Source organism: Diabrotica virgifera, chromosome 2 (assembly GCF_917563875.1).
Source record: "Diabrotica virgifera virgifera chromosome 2, PGI_DIABVI_V3a".
Lineage (NCBI taxonomy): Eukaryota > Metazoa > Arthropoda > Insecta > Coleoptera > Chrysomelidae > Diabrotica > Diabrotica virgifera.
In genome coordinates this window covers 119,308,345-119,332,208 of record NC_065444.1, presented here as the reverse complement: position 1 = coordinate 119,332,208, position 23,864 = coordinate 119,308,345, and the positions used below count along the sequence as shown (strand labels likewise).

Below are 23,864 nucleotides of genomic sequence, written 5' to 3'. Positions count from 1 at the left end.
ATATAGAAGTTATTTTCTTTTGTTATTTATTTTTAATATATTTTTATTTAGATTAAACTTGTGTTTTACTGAGTTTGGTTTTCAATATTGGTGTCCAATAGAGCTACTCACAAATCTACAAACATAATATGGTGAGTATTAATTCCATACTAATTTGTTTCCGAAGTTTGTCTTATAGGCCCAATATTTTTTAGGTCACGACAGCAGACGTTCAGATACAATAAGCGTCTCTTTGTAAAGACAATGAAGTCGACTTTACCAAGTAACAAGACACTTACTCAACACACACACATTACTCCCCTGAGATAACACTACAAATGATAAACCAACACCAGAAATAGTCTAAAATCATTATGAAATTGACTGGCCAGTTGGTTGTGAAAACCAGTGCCAATAAAACACATACGTTTAGAAGGGGAATTACCCTGTAGTCACATATTGTTTGATCTTCTTTCTTGAGAATAGGTACAATTTTACCCACGTTCCAGTCTTCAGGCAGTTTTACCTGCCTGAAGGTAGATTTGAAAGCAGGTAAAACTGTATATTATACAATACGTCAGATTTTTTGCGCCATGTTTTAAAATCTCAGAGGGTATGAAATCTGCTCCAGGAGCTTTCTTTAAACTTTTTTCATTGCTTTGATGATTTCTTACTCTGTTGGGATGTTATCTTTTTCTCTTTCATATTTGAGCTGGATTTCTGCTTCTTGCAAACCAATCTAACTTGTGGAACCATTATATCGAGCCACCGAAAAAAATTGATTCTAGTAGGTTGTGGATTTTATACTTAAATGCTGATGGTCATTTCTCTGAATTTGCAAACCATAAAATGTCAGTTTGTACACGTATGACATTATCGATGTTAAGGGGATGGGTACGTAGTTTCGGCTCCAATGCTGTTTAAATGGGATTCATTTTTTTTTTCGAATCCTGAGAAAAATAATAAGTATTTTTAAAAAATTTAAACGCAGAATGAAAGATTACATTATTACCGAGGGCCGAAAGTCCCTGAAAACTTCTGTAATGTTTATTTTAATAAGTTACACGGGTGAAAAACTAAAAGAAAATGTAGTGTGATTTTTAATTTCAAATATCTCATTCAAAAAAAAACTTTTTATTTATTCTAAGGGACTTTCGGCCCTCGATAATAATTTAGTCTTTTATTCTGCGTTTAAATTTTTTTAAAATATTTATTATTTTTCTCAGGATTCGAAATCCGTGGTGATATTTTCCAAATCGAACATTCGCTATCTTTGTCATACAACGCACCGAGTCGAATAGCATATGGTGACAAGACAGTGACAATTTTAAATATTTGACATGACATCGAGAATATTTTGAGTTGTTGATTAAATAATATTGATAGTGTGTTTGATAAATAATTATTGATTTAAGACGTGAACTTAATAAAAAGTTATTTATTGTTTATTATTTATGAAAGATTCAAGCAGAGAATACATCAGGATATATTCTGTGATCCAAGTACATATTTTGTTGTTAAAGATGTTCAAAATTGTAAGCGTTCCATAGTAACAATATACAGAGTGATTGATTAGTGGGGTAAAGCTCAATAGATACGCTATAGTAATAGAAAGCAATAAAAGTTAATAACAAAAATTGTAGTCAACTTTGAGCTTCACATTACAAAATTAGAATGTTACAGGTTGTTCGATAACACAGTGGCAGACCAAACTTATGTTTTTTTTTTAAATGGAACACTCTATATTTTATTTTATATTCGAAATCCTGTTAACTTCTCCATCACAAAAATATAAAGGTTTGTTATGTTATACAGGGTATTTACAAAGTTTTTTTTTTCTCTGATTCTGGCCTTGGTTTAGAACTAGAACCTTTAGCCACGTAAGTGTATACCTTATCACTAACTCAGGTGTAATGTGTAGTGTGTATGTTGAGTAAGTGTCTTGTTACTTTGCAAAGTCGACGTCATTGTCTTTGCAAAGAGACGCTAATTTTATCCGAACGTCTGCGGTCCCTCCGGTGAGTACCGATCCCACAAGGACAGAAACTATTTTCATTTATTAATTTATAATAAATGAAAAAATCCCTGACCCTGGTGAGATTCGAACTCACTACCATTCGGAACTTTCGATCCAAAGGTTAGGCGCTCTTACCACTGAGTCACAGAGGGGGTTATTTACAAAGTTATAACCATGAAAATCGTAACAAGTTCAACTCCCTGTATAAATAAAAATAAGCACAACAGCAATGGTTTATTAATGCCATATTTTTTTATTTATTGTCAAAATTTTCAAGAATTATTGACATTGCTAATTTTCTTTATATAAAATACAGGGTGAGTCAAAACGCAAGTACATTATTTTCTCAGTAATTTTAAATGGAACACCCTGTATTTTATATCATTATTGAAAAGTAACATTACCGTACTTTAATTTTTATATAACATTCCCTACCTCCAAATTTATTAGTTTTAGAGATATTTTCATTTTTCAGAGCAAATTATTTTAGGTGTCTAAATTTATCTTAATTTTAAGTAAGCCATGACTGAATTGACAATTGACGATTACTGATTATCAATCTGGTAATCAATGTAACAATGTGGCAAATAAAGAAATAAAAAGAATTTATTAGTCATACATTTTACAAAAAAAAACACAACCACAACATGTAACATTTTTGAAACAATTAAAAACTACTTTCTTATGTAAATGTAATAAAAATAAAGAAAGAAAATTAGTAATAAATTTTACAAAAAAAAACAAACAAACACAAAATACAACATTTTGTGAAGACAATTAAACACTACTTTTGTATGTAAATGTAACAATGTAACAAATAAAGAGCGAAAAATAATTGATCAGTAATACATTTTGCAAAAAAACATGTTTGAAAAAATTAGAAGCTACTTTTAATAAAATAGTTTTAATATTTAATTACACAAGGTGTTCAAAATTACCTCCTAACACATTTATGCTCGCCTAAAAACGATCATTGAATGAGCTACTTACTCTACGAAGCATTTTAAATTAACACATCGAAATACACTTTGTATTCTATTTTTCATCTCATCCCTTGTTGTTGGAGGTATTGTATAAACTTCATTATTAACGTAACCCCAAAAAAATCAGTCCAGTTTATTAAATTCTTGTGATTTGGGTGGCCACGCTACTGGTCCATTGGAAAATTAAAATATCTCGAAAACTAATAAATTTAGACATAGGGAATGTTATCTAAAAATTAAAGTACGCTAATGGTACTTTTCAATAATGATATAAAATACAGGGTGTTCCATTTAAAATTACTGAGAAAATAATGTACTTGCGTTTTGACTCACCCTGTATTTGATATAAAGAAAATTAGCAATATCAATCATTCTTAAAAATTTTGACAATACGTAAAAAATATGGCATTAATAAACCATTGATGTTTTGCTTATTTTTATTTATACAGGGAGTTGAACTTATTACGATTTTCATATAAAATTGGTTATACCTTTGTAAATACCCCGTATAACATAACAAACCTTTATATTTTTGTGATGAAGAAGTTAACAAGATTTCGAATTTAAAATGAAATATATATATATATATATATATATATATATATATATATATATATATATATACGAATTTCTCTATTTTTGGGTATAGAAGTCAAACTGGGGCCTTAAAGTACACTATTATCCAATATTCAAGTTTTCGGAAATGTTTATTTCCTTTCTCAAGAATTTCTACAATGCAATAAGATAAAATTTAGAACATATGTATGAAAGAATAAAAAATATTAATGAGTAACTTACCAGAATTTAGATTATAAAAGAATGTTGATTACAATACATAATTAAAAATACTATTACTAAAACGGCTGTTTAACATTTCAAAAAACATAGAAACAATAAAAATTCTTCAGAAAACATTTTAGAAAAGATTAAAAAATTGATTAATTTTGAAGTTTTGATCTAATTTTGATTGACTTTTTAAAATTTATTTATAAATTCTAAATACATGGCTGACAAAGACTAAATGTAACTATGGTCATAGCATATCGGTGTCTACATCTACAAGGAATTGAAAACATTTTTTGATAATAAAAATAAGGAAATGTTTAAAAGCAAAAAAAAAAAAAATTAATTTTAAATATTGGTGATATTAATTAATTTTGTTAACATTTAATGCCAAATTATAAAGTGTAGATTATAAAAAAAAATTATGATTTGATGTAACTATGATTATTTTTCAAAAGAAAGGATGTAATTATAAATTTTGCTAAGATTGTCAATTTCAGATTTTTTGTTCATTGTGTTCGAACCTTTGCTGATCTGAACCATCTCAAGAAAAGTACGTTTATGTTTATTGTTTTCAATATCTAATATTTTTGGATCATGAAAATTCATAATGTGGTTATTTTGAATAACGTGCTCTGCTAAGGCACATGAAGGTTTAAGAATTTTACAATCACTTTTATGAGATGTAAAATTGTAAAAGTGATTGTAAAATTCTTAAACCTTCATGTGCCTTAGCAGAGCACGTTATTCAAAATAACCACATTATGAATTTTCATGATCCAAAAATATTAGATATTGAAAACAATAAACATAAACGTACTTTTCTTGAGATGGTTCAGATCAGCAAAGGTTCGAACACAATGAACAAAAAATCTGAAATTGACAATCTTAGCAAAATTTATAATTACATCCTTTCTTTTGAAAAATAATCATAGTTACATCAAATCATAATTTTTTTTTATAATCTACACTTTATAATTTGGCATTAAATGTTAACAAAATTAATTAATATCACCAATATTTAAAATTAATTTTTTTTTTTTTTTGCTTTTAAACATTTCCTTATTTTTATTATCAAAAAATGTTTTCAATTCCTTGTAGATGTAGACACCGATATGCTATGACCATAGTTACATTTAGTCTTTGTCAGCCATGTATTTAGAATTTATAAATAAATTTTAAAAAGTCAATCAAAATTAGATCAAAACTTCAAAATTAATCAATTTTTTAATCTTTTCTAAAATGTTTTCTGAAGAATTTTTATTGTTTCTATGTTTTTTGAAATGTTAAACAGCCGTTTTAGTAATAGTATTTTTAATTATGTATTGTAATCAACATTCTTTTATAATCTAAATTCTGGTAAGTTACTCATTAATATTTTTTATTCTTTCATACATATGTTCTAAATTTTATCTTATTGCATTGTAGAAATTCTTGAGAAAGGAAATAAACATTTCCGAAAGCTTGAATATTGGATAATAGTGTACTTTAAGGCCCCAGTTTGACTTCTATACCCAAAAATAGAGAAATTCGTATTTCCTAATAAGTCAATTAAGATACTATTTGTATATATATATATATATATATATATATATATATATATAATAAAATTCCCTTCTACCTATTGGTGTCGGGATTACAATAATAACTTAGATATTGTGTACAAATTTACGCCACTGTCTTCTATTTTGTGTCAATACTTTTGCTTCTTTCCAGGATTTGCCTCTCTTTTGTAGAACTTTTCCAATAGCTTGGTCCCATGTTTCTCTTGGTCTTCCTGTCTTCCTCTTGATATTTACTTTCGCTTCCCAAATCATTTTTACCGGTCTTCTATCGTCTAGTCTTTGTAAATGTCCCCACCAGCTGATTTGTCTTTTTTCTATGAATTCTAAGATTGATTCCACCTCCAGATCCTCCCTTATCTGCTCATTTCTTACCCTGTCAAGTCTTGTAACTCCTCTCGCTCTTCTTAGGTACTTCATTTCCGTCGCTTGTACTCTGCTCTTCTGCCTCTCTGTTAATGTCCACCATTCACATCCGAAGGTGAGTATGGGTCTATATATTGCCTTAAAAACTTTCATTTTTGTACTTTGCGCTATTTCCTTTTTTCCTATAAAAGTTGTGTTCATTGCATAATATGAATTTATTGCTTTCTCTATACGTTTATCGATTTCTAAACCTTGTTGACCTGAATCTTCAATTTTTACACCCAGGTATTCGAAGCATTCAACTTGTTGTATATGTATACCATTGATCTGTATACTCACGTTTTCTTTAGTTTCTGCTACTACCATCACTTTTGTTTTTGTTAGGTTTAGTTTCATGCCACTTTCTTCTAATATTTCACTCCACGTTTGTAAGTTTTCTTGTAGGTCCTTTTCTTTTGTTGCCATTATAACGATGTCATCTGCAAAAGCACACTCTGATATTTCGATCGGTTGTAAGTTTTTGTATCCTACAAATAGGTGTTTTGTTCTCTGACTACATTTTTTAATTATTTCGTCCATAAACAACGTAAACAATGTTGGACTTAGTCCTCCTCCCTGTCTTAGACCATCTTTTGTTATAAAATTTTCTGACTTCAGGTTTCTAGTTATAACACAATTCGTCGTATTTTTATATAGACATTCAATATTTTTCCTTAGTTTGGTTGCTATTCCTCTTTGTTCTAGGAGCGACCATACTTTTTGCCGAGGAACAAGATCAAACGCTTTTTGTAAGTCGATAAACGCAAAATATGCTTTTCCTCTTCTGAGTTTCGTTTTCTCAATGATCTGTTTAATAGTGAAGATGTGATCTTGCACACTTCTTCCTTTTCTAAAGCCACTTTGAGTTTCTGCTAATGTTGTATCGATTATCTTTGTCAGCTTTTCTTGTAATATTTGTTCGTACAGTTTCATCGCCGAGCATAAGAGCATTATGCCTCTATAGTTTTTGCATTCTTTTTTATCTCCAGATTTAAATATATGAAATATATTTAAATATTATATAAAATGAAATATATGGTGTTCCATTTAAAAAAAAAACATAAGTTTGGTCTGCCACTGTGTTGTCATTATATTGATATATGTATAACATTCTAACATTCTTGCCACCCTATAACATTCTAACTAATTTTGTAATGTGAAGCTCAAAGCTGACTAAAATTTTTGTTATTAACTTTTATTGCTATCTATTACTATAGCGGATATATTGAGCTTTACCCCACTAATCAATCACCCTGTATTATTACAAAATCACTTTATCACTTTTCCTCTTTTCTCGATTGAGTATTAGTTTTTGTTGTACATTGTAGAAGTTATTACAACCACTGAATACATAGTAGTGAAAAAATTATCATATTAATTAACTGAATTAATGATGCAATTATACAAGTAACAGTTATCCAAGAACATTTAAAAGTCATCTCTATAAAGTTAATGATGACATATGTCAAGTAATGTTTACATATCCATACCAGTGAGAATTTTATTACACGTAACTTGCCCTGTAAAGACAGAAAAAGTAGGGATAGCCGTAAAATATTTACGCCCATGCCCTTAATATAAATGTATTAAAGATTGTATTCAAATTTTGATTAAAAAATTGTAAACAATAATTTAGGTAAGGTTAGGGGGCTAAAATCCAAACATAAAATAAAGTTTGCATTTTACAGACTATTTAATTATGTTTTCTTTTTCTGATGCCTCCACTCTGTCAATGTACCGTGGTTTTTGTCGGTTTAATGCTAAACTGGACCCTGAGCCACACCACAAACGGTGTGGCTCAGGGTATAGTTTAGCATTATTACTTGGCCACCAGAACAGTTAGGTTTTTTTCTTTTAAACATTTCATGATTGTTTAAATATATTTGCTGATTTGCAGAACTATACCCATTTATCATTTATTTTTTATTAATATTAATTTAGATTTCTTGATTGATTGATTTACGACGTAAATTAATGAGAATGAGAATATGGTAAACAATTGCATTTCTATTTGAAGTTTTTTGTTTTTATCGATTAGCCTGCTTAGATAAAAATAGCTTCCAAGTAGTTAGTGTACAAAATGTATTTTATTTATAATAAAATACAGGTTAAATTACAGTTTGGTTCATTTTATATCTACTGTTTATTTCATGCTGGTAAAACAATTTAACATGCATAATTGTTCAGATTTAGATTTATAATCAATTAATCAATATTGATTAATTTATTCTTTCATTAAAAATATGATGACAACTATGAAAGCAGTAGAATTTAAACTTATAGAGAAAATAGTCATGTATTCAAAAAGATTAGATACTTTTATAATAATTTATGTTGGTCAAATAGTTAAGCAGAGCAGGTGGTCAACCTCACTTCACTTCACTGCTGAAGTACTCTAGTCTAGTGCAGCGGATCTCAATCTTTTTGAGTCATGTACCACCAAATACTTTTTATTGTTTTTGGTATCACATAACTGAATAAGAAAAAACAGAAGAATCCTATGAATATCATGGATTCAAAGAATGTCAAACGTGGAAGTAACTAGAAGGATAGGAAATCAACCGGAAATAATACTAACTATCAAAAGACGAAAACTTGAGTACTTGGGACATGTGATGAGAGGGCAAAAATACTTATTATTACAACTTATTATGCAAGGCAAAATCCGAGGAAAGCGAAATGTGGAAAGACGAAAAACATCCTGGCTTAAGAACTTACAGGAATGCAGTAGTACAGAGCTATTTAGAGCGGCAGTCAACAGGGTCCGCATTGCCATGATGATTTCCAACCTTCGATAGAATGTAGTTGGTCATAGAATTGATCTTGTTACTAGTTCATCTGCTGCTTCTGTTGCGGTATGCATGTAGGCGTATTTTGCATACTTTCATTAATTGGAGTGAAACCCAATACCGACCTGTGACATTTATGGTTTACCATAAAACCCACTCCAAAGTCTCCTTGTCTTTCTGCTCCACAGTAGTACATACTGCATTCTTTTTTATTTATGCAACCATGTCCTTTATATCTGATTTCTTGGAGAGCTGCTATGTCTACTTCGTACTTCTATATTTGTAAACCTGTGCAATACTTTGCATTTTGCCTGCTTGCAGCATGGTTTGGACATACCAGGTTCCCAATCGTCAATTTTGATTGAAAGAGTGTTAAATATAGTAACAGAAGCACTATTTCATGACGATGTTAAGATAAACCAATGGTTAAATTCAACTGATTTATTAAAAGAGTTTTGAAAAAAAATTTCTAATATATATTCAACTATATTTAACCTAACTTTCCAGCCATAATCTACATTTAACTCAACTTTAGCACCAAAGGAAACGGAAAATCACAAAGGTACAAATAAAGATAAATGTAAATTTGGCACTTAGGATAGTCCTTGAGATCCATTTTTAAGTTGGGTTAAATTTTTAATTTTAGACTGTTGTTACTATCACATATTTATCTTATATTTGTAAATAAGTCCTCTAATTATATCCATTATACTACACCCTCCATTCTGTCAAGGTGCTAGAGGCTTGGGTTCAGAAATGGAGATAGACATATTACTAATGGGCACACGACTTTTCCCCAACACGACTCTACCTATCAGCAAAGTCTACGAGAAGTGTATGGTAAATTGAAGCTGTAATTACAAAGAAACAAATATGTATGTCGTTGTACTTCACTTTATCATGCTTAAAGAATTACGGGATCTGGATTTCAATGCATATTTTTTTATAATTCTCGTATCAAAGTTACATGTGAAGTTAGTCGTATTGATGACAGTTGGGGAAACGTCTGTGACCCATTACTAATGCTGATAAATATACATTACATTATTAACATAGAAATAAACATACAAAAATTTCTCTGTTCCATTAGAGAGAAAAAATCAAATGAAAAGCTAATGATAATAGACAGATTAGAGACACAGCCTAATAGCCTACCTAATAATAGACAGATAGACAAATTACTAGGGTCACTCGTAAAATAAGGTTCCCTATGCCTCTAAGAAAGAGTGGGATGTACTGGGAGAAATCTGGCAACACTGCCTTAAACATAAACCCTTCCTCTCTCAGACCCCACCACTTTCTTTACGCTGCATTGCTTAGAGTCAGTCTAGCAGCCTTTGAAGATGAAGGTCACGGTCGCTGTTACCACCAATGTAATTTGTAAAAAAGGTTCCCTGTGCTGCTGAGAAAGAGTGTGACATGTTGGGACAAATTTAGCAACACTGCCTTACACATCAACTCTCCCTCTTCAACCAACCACTTTCGTCTCGCTGCATTGCTCAGTGTCACCCTAGTAGCCTTTGAAGGTGGAGATCACAGTGGCTGTTACCCGCCAATGTGAAATTCATGCTGTGATAAGTTTTTTTGAACTTCTGGGACGTCAGCCAGAATTAGGAAGAGGTGACGAGGTGAGATCCGATGCTAAAGAGATATTGAGGATGCTGGGGAGGCCAGGGCTGGACTTGTACTGTAGCACCATAGGAGAGAGAGATATGTTTTTTAAATGGAAAATGAATTTCACCTATTGAAATTCATCGTCAGTTAATTGAAGTTTATGGCTAATGGTGCATATTTGTTCAACATGTTTGCAAATGGTGTAGATGTAGAGAATTCAGTGAAGGCTGATTGGAAATTCACGATGAATGTGAAGCTTCCATCTTCATTGTGAATTTCCGTTTGTTGCAAACATGTTGAACAGATGTGCACTTTTACCCATAAACTTCAAATTAACCAACCATGAATGTCAACAGGTGAAATCCATTTTGCATTTAAAAAACGTATCACAGCATGAATTTCACATTGGCAGTAACAGCAACAGTGACCTCCATCTTCAAAGACTGCTAGGCCGACACTGGGTAATGCAGCGAGCCAAAAATGGTTGGGTGAGAGAGAGGGAGGTGATACGTAAGGCAGTGTTGCCAGATTTCTCCTAGCATGTCGCACTCTTTCTCAGTGGTATAGAGAACCTTATTTTACGAATGACCCTCATATAAAACTGTGAACTGCAATGAACTAAAACTGAAGACAAAAACGTTTTATATTATATCATATTTATAAACATATTATATCATTTAGCTTTCTCTTCATGTAAAATTACATGCTTTCATTTGTGTTTTTAACGGTTCATGCTTGTTTTTATATCTCCTCATGTAATACAATTGGTAATAAAATTAATATTAGAGTGTATGTAAGTAATTTAAGATAATTAACATAAATATTCCAATGTATATCATGTCTAAATTTAGTACAAACCTCTTAATTAATTGGCATTAAACATAACCAACTAAATATCATTAGGTCCAGATAACCATAGGCATAACCAGGGGGGGTTTTGGGGGTTATAACCCCCCCCCCCCCATTGGGATGTACTTTGAGCTCTATACGCTTAACACCATAGCCCTCAGAGACCTTCCAGTAGTTGTAACCCCCCCCCTTTCAGGTAGTTGTAACCCCCTTAGGATCATCCTGGTTACGCCTATGCAGATAATAATAATTGAAAATTAAGACAAGAAGGAATCCCACTGATAGTGAATAACTTAAGTGTAATATTTTAATAACAAATAAATATGTGTAAATGCAATACCATACAAAAAACTTTGAAAAACAAAATAGATGACTTAAATTTGTTTTTGGGTGATTTTAAAAAGTGTAGTTATTGAATATTAAGCTCATTATTAAGTATGCTTATAATCAAACCTTACGCTCAATTCGGTATGTTTAATATCTACTAAGTGAAACAATACTTACTACAAGAGAAAAATTCATCAATAGGAGTGACAGTTTCAATGGAAAGATCCGATATACTGTTAGGTCTAGGTTTGGATGATATAAGTACAAATAAAGCAAATGACTTATTGTATTCAACTAAGGCCAAAATGCGGTTTTCGTTCGGCCAGATTTCCTCCAATGTATAAACATTTAGGTGAATCTGTAGCACTATTAAGAAAAATACAATCATGAAAAAAATACTGTTGCTATTTCTTTAAGGTTTTAAAAGGATACACTTTTCACCAACTCAGCAGACAAGAACTTAGCTTGCACAATATTCACAACATCTTTATGAACGGCTAACATAATATCAATTCAATTCATTTTATGTAAATATTTACTTTTAAATTTAAAAATAAAGGGCGATTTATTACTAATGTCATAAACATAACCTAAATTTGTCATCGATTTTTTAAACAGTGTTACCAGTTAGCAAGCAACCGATAAAAGTCACTAATTAATTACAAAAAAAGGAGTAAGGAGTTATTTCAAAGATTTATACCTATTATAATTTATGTTAGTTAAAAAAGAATTTAAGGAAAATTCTAATTACTTACCTTAAAAAGTAATGCTTATCTTTTGAAAGAACTAAAGAATCAATGGGCAGATAATATTTTTGATATCAAATTTAGTTCCTATTCAAATATTCCCTTTTATATTAGTTACCTTTGTCGTTAAAAGATGGCGCCCCGCTAAATAATGTAAATAATTAACTTTTTTTTTAAATTGTAGATTTTAAACAGTAATTAAAAAATAATTAGGGCAAAAAATTTTTGGAATGATTATTTATTTTTTAAAACAATGTGCAATTGACTTGTACGTTCATAGCAATAATTATATCTTATATGTCATGGTTCATAACACCCTGTCATAGATGGCTTTGATCTCCGAATATGAAAGGATTCTGTCAAAAAGTGACATCTCCTCTAGTTGATTAAGAGAGGACGCTAAAGAATTACATTCATTTTTAAAAATTTTAATTCAAATAAGAATTTTCAAAAATGGACTGGGTACATTGTAACAAATGTTTTTTAAAATTGCAACCAGAATTGAAAATGTATGTTGTAGAATGTTCTCACATATTTTGTGAAACATGCGTCAAACGAGTCAGTAAGTACTATCTAAATTATGATTAGAAGTTATGTATTTATGGTTATAATATTTTTAAGGTGACACCAATAAATGTTTAGTTTGTGAAAAATCTGGTAGTTTTATAGCGATTGGAAACGATATGACTAGTTCAGTTCAACCATTTTTTATACCGTTGGAAATGCAAATTAAGAAACTATTAGAGGTAAGCATTTAGCTACATAGTTATCACTTATCACATATATCTAGCTACCTGTTGATATTATTTAGCTCCTGCCGATGTACAGCTATAGCATTGATTAATAAATATAGGGGAGGTATATATATTTATCAATCCCCCTATATTTATCAATCAACGGTATATAGAGATATCTGATATCTCTCCACTTTTCTATATCCTGCACAAATAATATTATTAGATTGTCTTTTAAAAGGGCACAGGCGCAAAATTTAGCGCCAATGTGTTTTAAATGCGTTCATCATTTTTTTCGAATCCTGAGAAAACTAATATAGGTATTTTTGAAAAATTTAAACGCAGAATGAGAGATTATATTCTTACCAAGGGCCAAAGTCCCTGAAATCTTCTATAATGTTTATTTTAATAAGTTATAGCGATGAAAAAGGGAAAATTTAGTGTGATTTTTAATTCCAAATAGTACCTCATTCAAAAGAAACTTTTTGGTTAGTCTAATACTAATAACGGACTTTCGGCAATCGGTAATAATGTAGTCTTTCATTCTGCGTTTAAATGTTTCAAAAATAGTTATTATAGTTTTATCAGGATTCGAACAAATGAATGCATTTAAAAAGCATGGGCCCGAAATAATTTTGCGCCTACGCTCTTCCAAATTATAATGTTACATCTGTAAATTTGGGTTTAAAGTTAGGTATAAGATTAATAAGATACCTACACCAAAATAAGAGTTCTTAAAATTTACAATGTTTTTTTTATACTGGGTTGGGATAAAGAATGGAACCAAGTAAATATCTTTGAAACGAAAAGAACAATATTTATGAAACTTTGCATGCAAGTACAGTAACGCAAAAGGCATCTGATGCCATATTTTTTGTTACTACTCTACTTCCGGTTTCACCGAAAATACCCCTAACTTATTTAATTTAAATGGGACACCCTGTATATTTTTGCAGATTTTAAAATAACTTATTATTTTTAATTCATACATATAATACCATATTTGGAAGAAAAAATTTGTTAAAAAGTGTCTGTAGATAATTTTTTGTATTAATACAACGTAGTAGGAAATAAACGAGTACTATCTATATACTATACTGTAGACTAAAATTGTTGTTTACGTGCACTGCATGACTTATTTGAATTTAGTATAGTAGGTAAAACCGTTACTAAACTAATTGACAGAAATAAGTTGTATTAAAAATAGCCCATTTAACTGAAAATGATCGAATTGAAATATTAATAATAAATCGGTTATCGTGAATTTTAATTTTTTGAAGGTGAATTTTCTAAATCATTTGATTTCTTCAATGGGCGTAGGTAGAGGATTCGTAGAGTGGCCCGCTCGTTCTCCGGACCTCAACTCGTTAGATTTTTTTTAGGGTTATCTAAAATCACGTGTTAAATCACGTTAGGCGACCAACATGCTGGCAGGATTTGAGACAAAGAATAATTGATGAATGTGAACTAATACGTGGAGAAATCTTGCAAAAAGATACTCACGAACTTGTCAGGAGGTGAACGGCAAGCATTTTTAACATTTGAAAGTACTTTTTTTATTTATAATATCATTGGTCTAACGTAAATAAATTAACCTATTTTTTAACTGCAAAGAAATTTATTTCTTGTTTTAATAGTTTTTTCTTCCAAACTTGGTATGTATGAATTAAAAATAACAAGTTCTTTTAAAATCTACAAAAATATACAGGGTGTCCCATTTAAAGTAAATAAGTTAAGGGTATTTCCGGTGAAACCGGAAGTGGAATAGTAACAAAAAATATGGCATCATATGCCTTTTGCGTCACTGCGTACTTGCATAAATATTGTTCTTTTCGTTTCAAAGATATTTGCTTGGTTCCATACTTTATCCCAACTCTGTATAGGTAGGTAATTTAAAATTATAATTTTTAAGGATATAAGTAGGTAAGTATAAGCAGTGGCGTAGCTGAAGATTGCGGGGCCCCCCGCGACAATTTTTGTGGGCCCCGTGTTATAAAAGATAACGACAACTAATAACAGTATAATTACTAAAATATGTGTAAATAACAATATTTGGCATTTCTTTAATAAGCCTTCAGTTAGTGTTGATAGAGTTTTTGGGAATAGACATGAAAACCTATACCTTCATGTCTCTTAATCCGACAAATCTATTAGTAAGTTGTTGCAATACTATATTTAAATTTACATTGAAAACATTAACTTCAAAACTTTTTTTGCTACAAGTTATTTTTTCGTCGCAGCTGAGCTCATTGTAAATTTTTTTATACGTTTTATCCGTTTATATATAATCCCCACTATTCTGCTACTCCTGCTGCTTCTTATAAAATTTCGGAAAACGAATTTCTCATTTCTCGAAGATTATCACGAGTTTTTTCAAAAAGTTGATGGTTAACTCTGCCGTTTCAGATTACAAAAGTTTTGATGTTAGATGAATAAAGTTAAGTATTTTAGATTGAATAGTAATGTTAACGGCAAATTAAAAATTATTCATATGCTCTACTAATGCATTAGCTTCTAATTTTTCATAGTTTTTTGAGAGCAGTGAAATTTTTGTTAAAGATTTCATTACTTGTCAGAAAGCTCGACGCAAAGCCATAACAGCATCATGTCTGGATGACCACCGGGTTTCACATAACCTTTTTAAGTGTTGGCAAACGCGATAAATCCAAAGTCATAATAGTACATTGTACATCCCATCTTTTAATACTTGCACAAAAAAAAAACATATAATCTCTTAATTAGGTATATTGTAAAAAAACTCCTGTACACCAGCAACGGCATCATTTAACACTAGATTCAGATTATAGGATGCAAATTGAACATAGGAAACTGTTTTTTCAATGTCAGTTATGCACCTTTGACGCCTGAATAATATATATGTTACCGTAAAAACCCGATTTCAGTTAAAACCCCAATTTACTAGGAGAAACTAGTTTTGACTGTGGGCTTTACACAATTCTAGTTTTAACTAGTGAAAACTAGTACTGTCAAATGTTTTCAGTTAATTCTAATTGAGACTAAGAATATTTCAGTCAAAACTAGTTTTTACCAAACTTTTCAGTAATTTCCAAATTCAACGAAAACTCGGTAAATAATTTGCTACCCTGGTTGTTTGCAAATAATTTTTCTAAAACGTAAAATACTCTGGACAAGATCGTAAACGTAAAATACTCAAATCATTTTGACCACGTTGTTGTGTTGTCTTGCATCCAGACAAGGGCGGTCATAAGGGGGGGGCCATGGGGGCCATGGCCCCCCCCCAAAGGTGGCAATGCACCTTAAATAAACTTGTCTAGTAACACAGGATAATGTTATGTTAATATATTTTAAATTATTTACTCTGTAAATTAATTATTTTGAATGGATTCACATACGGATTTTGAAATACCTAGATACTGCAATCTGTAATAATGATAATTAATCATAATGCCTGTCTCTTCAACTCTGGTTACGCCAATGCAAGTGCATCGCCTCCCGCGCGAATCCCGACACCGGCGACGTCCAGTGTAGAAACAGAAACATAAGAATGCCTATGTACATATTTTTTTATGGAAGTTATATCGTTGTGTATTGTGTAGAAATTTGAACGTTCTGAAGTATCTATCGTCTACCCGATATACACTATCGTATCGTAGTTATAGAGGTGACATAGGTGCAGTGCACTATATATATTGCCGGATTGTAATCATCATTTTATTCCAGGGTGACAGGTGAGTAAAAATCCATAGATAGGTTAGGAATAATTTTCTGTTTGCTAACGGAACGAATACATCAGCAATGAGTAAATAATACTCTGCAGTTTTCTCTCGTCCAGCCCAGATGTTCGCTATATAGGATGCTATTTCGAAATACAAAAGTTAATAGATTCCGATTTGAACGAAAAGTGACTGCAAATTATTATTAGGCTCAAATTAAAAAACCTGGGCATATCCATCTCTCGTTTGGCCGGAATCACAAATGTTCTTTTTTTTTCAGAAAATGAAGAGGGCAAACAATACGAATACGTTGAATTCGTATTTTTCTGTTGTTCCGAAGAAAGTAATTAAAGATGTGGGTGATAATGGGTCATCCCGGTCATCTTCCTCATCGTCTTCTCAACATAATCTCGTAGTGCCAGAACGACTTACAACTGTATCAACATTACAAACATCAGTTAATAATGAAAATACTCTAAAGCAAGTCGCTGTAGAAAAGTCCAATGAAGTTAGTAACTACGACATTGGTCGAGTTGTTGATGGTTTGAGTAGTTTGGGAGACTTTCAAAAATATAATTATTTGAAAAATACGTGGGTTCCGGAAAAAAACTACTCATTTCCATTTTCTGAACATAACAAAAATAACAAGTTAGTTAAGCGGTACTTGAGATACGATCATCTCCAAAAATATAACTGGATTGCGTTTTCGGACTTGAAGAAAGGACTTTTTTGTAAGCACTGTGCTACCTTCGCAAATTCAGGTGGTAAAAATAAAGCAACAAGTTTGCAAAGTTTGGTTACCACACCAGTTACAAAATTTGCAAAATTATTTGGAATGGATGGTGTGCTAGATAAACATAATACAAATCGATATCACATTGAAGCGGTTTTATCGAGCGATAATTTTATAAAATGTTACGAAAACCGATCTTTAGATATAAGAAATTTGATAGATAGTGCTCGAGCCAGGCAGATAGAGGATAATCGAAATCGGCTCAAACCAATCATTCGATCTATAATTTTTTTAGCCAAACAATGTATACCTTTCCGTGGCCATAGAGATGACGGGCCATTATTAGAAGAAAGCAATGTGACAAATAATGAGGGAAACTTCCGAGAGCTTCTTCGATTCAGAATCGAAGCAGAAGACAAAACTTTAGAAGAGCATTTAAGAAACACGTCGTCACGTGCCACATATATTAGCAAAAGAACGCAAAATGAGTTGATTGAATGTTGATTGAAGACGAAATTTTGTCTGTTATCGTGAAAAAAATTAGTGATGCTAAATATTACAGCATTATGTTTGACGAAACTACTGACATAGCACATGTTTCCCAAATGTCGATTGTTATTAGATACTTAGAAGGTAACAACGTGCGGGAGGATTTTGTGTCATTCATAGATTGTCATTCTGAGAACTATGAGCTCAGTCCCGATACGTTGGAACCGGTTTTGAATGGTACTATTTTAGGAAAATCAGTGATAAAACAAGTTCAAAAATTTCGTTTACCATTGGAAAATTGTGTAGGAATTTGTACAGACGGATGCAGCGTAATGACATCAAAACAACAAGGAGCCGTCCAAGAAATTCAAAAAGAAATGAATATAGCTGTACGATGTCCATGTTTCAATCATGCTTTAAATTTGAGTTTGTCGAAATCATCAAACGTTCAATGTGTGAGAAATGCTGTAGGGGTAATGAAGGAAATAATATCTTTTTTCAAAGCCTCTTCTAAACGCAATTATGTCCTCAAACAAACATTGGGTGATCAGCTCTCTGGATTGTGTGAAACGCGATGGGTAGAACGGCACGACTCCGTTCTGCAGTTTAAAGCATCGATTGAAAAAATTTTGCAAGCTTTGAATTTGATTTCCGAATGGAACGAAAGAGAATCTTCCAGTAAAGCTAGGACGCATATACTTGCGATCTCATCAAATTGCAGCTTTATTATCACTTTGTTTTGTCTAAATGAAGTACTCGCAATAACGTTACCTCTGAGCAAATTATTGCAAACAAAAAATTTGGCTATAAGCTCTACACAGAATGCTGTTCTAAATACGCTGCTTGTTTTGAAAGACAAACGAAACAATGCAGAAACAAATTTCAATGCTTTGCTTAAAGAAATAATGCCATGTCTAGAAAATTTGAATATAGATTTATGTATTCCAAGAGTGAATAAATTCATGAAAAATCGACCTAATCCAGATATTCATTCCTCCACAGAATACTTTCGAATAACGATATATATTCCTTTACTTGAAAGTATCATTTCCGACATTGAGTGTCGTTTCCAGCAAGAAACCATGGATGTATTTAATCTACAAATATGTGTTCCTGCTATATTAATTCATTCAAATGAAGATGACATCCATTCCGCCGTAGAAATTTTGATTGCAAAATATGGAAGTTTGTTTGAGACAGTTAGAGACGTGCTGAAGTCAACTTTTATTGCAGAGCTACATTTATGGAAAATGAGATGGAAACACAGCAAAGAATCGGAAATTCCGAGCGATGATCTAAATGCTCTCATACAATGTGATGAAATGATGCATCCAATCATTAATAAAATTTTAAAAATATTCTGTACTCTTCCAGTAAGTGTTGCATCTGCAGAGAGGAGTTTTTCAGGACTGAGAAGACTTAAGAGTTGGCTGAGGGCCAATATGGGTGAAGAACGGTTAACTGGCCTTGCACTAATGCATGTCCACAAGGACATTGTTATTAACGAAGACAATATAATAGAACGTTTCGCTAAAAGTGGAGTGAGCCGAAACATAGAGTTCGTCATGTAGAGTATTAGTTTTTTGTTTATAATTTCATTTCATTCGAGTTATTGTTATTTTCTCTTTTCAATATATAAAACATCCCATTCTGCGTTTTGTGTCTGTATTGAAATTGAGAGCTAATATCTAATTGTACAAAATGGCCCCCCCCTGAATTAAGATATATGACCGCCCTTGCATCCAGATTGCTAACATTTTCTTGATATCTTGGTTAGCTCGCTCGACTGAACCTTGACTCTGGCCTTGGTTTTCCATCAACTAATTTTTTCTCAGGCCAGTATGACATTACCTCATTTATAACTGCATTACTACCGAACTCTCGGCCAAATGCATGGTGCGCCAAAAATCAAGAATATATCCGTTAATAAAATTGATAAGCAACTTCTTCCGCCCTCTTATGTTGTAATGGTGTCAACAAAACAAATTTTGTTAAATGGTTCTGATAAACCATAATAAACTTGTAGCCGTGATCCCCTTGTGATTGCATATCGATCAATCTACCTAACAGCGACTATTCATTTCTGAATGCAATATAGGTTTCAACACAAGACCCCTCTTCGCTATACTCTTCTTCCGTTGGCAGGTTTCACACATTAATATAAAATTATTGAATATATCAATTGTTATATTTGCGTATTTTCTGGCGGATTTAGTCTTCAACCCAGTGTTGCCAATCGCATTTCTCTAAATTATCCGATGATTGCTCTAAAAATATGCGATTTGTCACGAAAAGGTACGCTGCTAATGATACACGGTAATCTGTCACGAAAAGATGGGCCGCGCTGATCATGTTTGATGTCAAAAACGCATTTAATTCGGCAAATTGGGGGCACATCATAAATAGGATGGAGGCCCTCAATTTGTCGGATTATTTGGTCAACATAGTCAAGAGCTATCTGTCTAACAGGTCCCTAATAATTAATAAAAACAACAATACCAAGCTCACTGCCGGCGTTCCCCAGGGGTCAGTCCTCGGACCGACCCTCTGGAATATACTATACAACGGCGTACTGAATCTGCGGCACGGGCGCTACTGTGAGGCTGTGGCTTACGCGGACGATTTTGCCATCTTCGTCAGCCACGACTGTCACTGGGAGTTAGTTGAGATTGCTCAAGGATGTTTCAGCAGGGTGAACGCTTGGATGATCGAGAATGATCTTGAACTTGCAAGCGCAAAGACAGAGGTGGTGATTCTAAAGAAACCTAGAAACGGACCAGACCTGCTGTTCCATTTTGGAAACAACGAGGTCAAACCTTCCTTCTGCGCCAAATACCTGGGTATAGACCTCGAACGTGGACTTGGGTTCTCCAAACACCTAACGAGAGTGGTAAGGAAAGCCGAGGCACAAACCGCAGCCCTCCGAAGAATAACACCAAATATCGGAGGGCCAGGTAGTGCCAAAAGAAGACTGTACCTCAACACTATACAGTCCACCCTTCTCTACGGAGCCCCGGTCTGGGTCGAGGCTCTACGGCACAAGAAGTACAGAGAATTGTTAAATAAGGCGCAGAGGAAACCTCTGTTGAACGTAGTCAGTGCCTACAAGACTACGTCTACCACGGCCCTACAAGTGATAGCGGGCGCCCCTCCTATCTACCTGCTAGCCAGGGAAAGAAAATCTCTATATGAGCAACAAAACGGCCACTTACCGGAAGTAAGAGCGGCTGCCAGAGAGCGGCTACTCATGGACTGGCAGGTAGAATGGGAGGCGGAAATAAGTAAAGCCCAATGGACCAAGCAGCTTATACCGAATGTGGGGACGTGGTACGCTTGCAAGTTTAAGCGGGTTAATTTTTATTTCACCCAATTTTTAACCGGGCACGGGTCCTTCCGGGCGTTCACTTACAGAATCGGTAAGGCAAACGATGACCTGTGCCGGACCTGCCACGTGAGGGAAGACGCAGAACACTGCGTTTTCCGGTGTAGCGTCTTCGCTTGCGAGCAGGCCAGGCTCAGGAACAGATTCGGCGATATAGGCCCCAATAACATAATTAACGTCGCGGTCGAGAATAAGTCCAATTTTGAATTTATTATAGACGTAGTCACGGGTATTGTAAAGCTCAGAGCGGTTCTAGAACGAGCGGAACAAGATGGGTGAGATTGGCTACACGTAGTTGATAAAAAATAAAATAAAATAAAAAATAAAAAAAATAAATAAAAAAAAATAAAATAAAAAAAAATAAAAAAAATAAAAATAAATAAAAATAAATAAAAAATAGTAAAAAAAAATTAAAAAAAACAGAAAAAAGACAAAAAATAGGAAAAAAACTGCCACAACAGATATAAACATTCACAGGCACATTACCCTAAATTTTTTTCAAGGCCTACCTATTTATATTCATCTTTAAGTCTCCCTACACCTTAATCAATTATGTTCTTTCTACCATTTGTAGGTAGGCTCACTGGGCCGATTATCAATTAAGTAATACCCACCTTCAGTCGTAAACTCCCCCTATCCGCGTGTCATTTTCAGACAGGCGAGAATAGCATAGCTAATACTATACTACTATTCAGCTCACTATCCAAAGACCTCCCCTGTCCGTCTGCTGATCTTAGGTAGGCGAGCCTGTCCTTTCTTTTTATGAGTTTATCCTCAAAGACCTCCCCCCTATCCGCCTCTCCGTTTCTACGAAGGCGAGAATAGTATAGAAGGGCGTATGCCAATCTTCTCCTTTAGCCCTACTTACATAGACTGCGCGGGATATCCCCATGTATCGTTCACTAATGAACACGTCCAGGGATATTCCGGGTCGGAAGAGGGGGTGGTTTTAGTTGGTAGGCGGCTGGTTATGGGGGGCACGCGGGACGCATGGATCTACTCTGGTCTGTGGGCCCTAGCGTGTTCTCCTCTCCTGTCCGAGTCCAACAGTACTAGGGACACCTTCCCTAGTCTGCTAAGAGCGTTCCACCTCAATCCAAAAAAAAAGGTCAAAAATTATTCTGTTATTAAAATCAATGTTGCCAATGTTATTCTTTTAGTTGATTGTAATCAATTATCATTATGATAATTAATATAATTGATTGATTAATGAATTATTAATAATCAATTAACGTAACAATTATAAACCTAATTGATTAATTAATCAATTAATCTCATAATTTTAATCAATGTTTTCAGCAACCCAAACAAAGTTGACATTGACAGTAATTAAATATTTGATAATGATCAGTTGATTCCATTTCTGATTAGCGTTCGAACATACCGGCTCTTTAATCTACTGGATTCTCTATTTCACAGTTTAAAAATTTTCGTTTATAGATGAAAATCTCGTATCCTAGCTGATTATTATCTAATTCATGTATGTATGATACTATTTACTTACTATTATTATATTACTCGTATTTTGTATTATCGTAAGTGTTAAATTCTAAATATATAAATAAATCTAAATATTTCATTATTTGGATCGTTATATTAATTTATTATAATTATTTAAGTAAAAAAAAACACTTTTAAATATTATTTTATTAAAACGTAATAACTACATTAAACTAGGTACTGGAAAAATAAATAATAAATAAATCAATACAAAATAAACTACAGCTACATTAATAGCATAGGCGCAAAATTTCTGGTCAATGCTTTTAAAATACATTATTTTTTTCGAGTCCTGAGAAAGCTAATAAGTATTATTTAAAAATTTAAACGCAGAATAAAAGATTACATTATTACCGAGGGCCGAAAGTCCCTGAATACTTCTATAAGTTTTATTCTAATATGTTACAGGGGTAAAAGCAAAAGAGAATATTGGGTGTGATTTTTAATTTCAAATATCTCATTCAAAAGAAACATTTTGTTTATTCTAAGGAACTTTCAGCCCTCGGTAATAATGTAATCTTTCATTCTGCGTTTAAATTTTTCAAAAATATTAGTTTTCTCAGGATTCGAAAAAAAATGAATACGTTTAAAGATTATTGGTCCGAAATTTTGCGCCTACGCTCTTTTGACAACTAAAGATTTATTACAACTAAAACAATAGAAATGTATTTGACAATCTTGTAGTTATAAAGGTATCAAAGTTATTATCCATAATACCCGTGGTGCGTTCAACGTTAATGCCCGACCAAATAATTTTTATAGGCAAAAAATTTGAAGGATATTTGAGTTAATTAGTAGATATCTAGATATTACTAGTTTCAAATAAGTATATTTTTCTACAACCACTATTCCAAATGCATTTTTCTGCACAATTTTATGTTAACAAACTTAATATTTTCTCACAGAATAACTGAGAGTAGTGTGCAGAAAAGTGACGTTTCTGTGCCGGAAAGTTCTTTTCTGCATAGTACCATTACATTCCTAAAAAAAATCATAAATATAATTAGGTATAGCATGTTTTGATGAAATGGTTTTGTTTAAGATATTAGATTTGATAGAACTTTACAAAAAGAACCGATTTAACTACATCTCATGTCCGATAAATCTGGAAAATATTTTGAACTTAGGTATTCTACAAATGACTACCTTATTCTGAGTAACGTTATACATATATTCTGTGTACATCTGTGGTTAAAGTGTAGAAAAATATATAACCTGTAAGACAGGTGATATTATTCTTAATTATCTATCGAATAAAAATTAAATCATTTATTATT

General features: G+C 32.4%; 2 protein-coding genes across 2 annotated transcripts in view; one reads left to right on the top strand and one right to left on the bottom strand.

The window, feature by feature from the left end:
• LOC126879592 (inositol polyphosphate 5-phosphatase OCRL) overlaps window positions 1-12,030 on the bottom strand; it is a 185,474-nt gene extending 173,444 nt beyond the window's left edge. Inside the window, exons 1-2 of the mRNA XM_050642760.1 lie at window positions 11,741-12,030; window positions 11,486-11,666 (exon numbers count right to left, since the gene is read on the bottom strand). Of these exons, the coding sequence (XP_050498717.1) occupies window positions 11,486-11,666; window positions 11,741-11,812 (253 nt within the window). The 5' untranslated portion in view covers window positions 11,813-12,030. The remainder of the gene's footprint in view (window positions 1-11,485; window positions 11,667-11,740) is intronic.
• Window positions 12,031-12,435: 405 nt separating this feature from the next.
• LOC126879591 (probable E3 SUMO-protein ligase RNF212) overlaps window positions 12,436-23,864 on the top strand; it is a 425,741-nt gene continuing 414,312 nt past the window's right edge. The window contains exons 1-2 of the mRNA XM_050642759.1: window positions 12,436-12,616; window positions 12,676-12,800. Coding sequence (XP_050498716.1) covers window positions 12,508-12,616; window positions 12,676-12,800 — 234 coding nt within the window. The 5' untranslated portion in view covers window positions 12,436-12,507. The remainder of the gene's footprint in view (window positions 12,617-12,675; window positions 12,801-23,864) is intronic.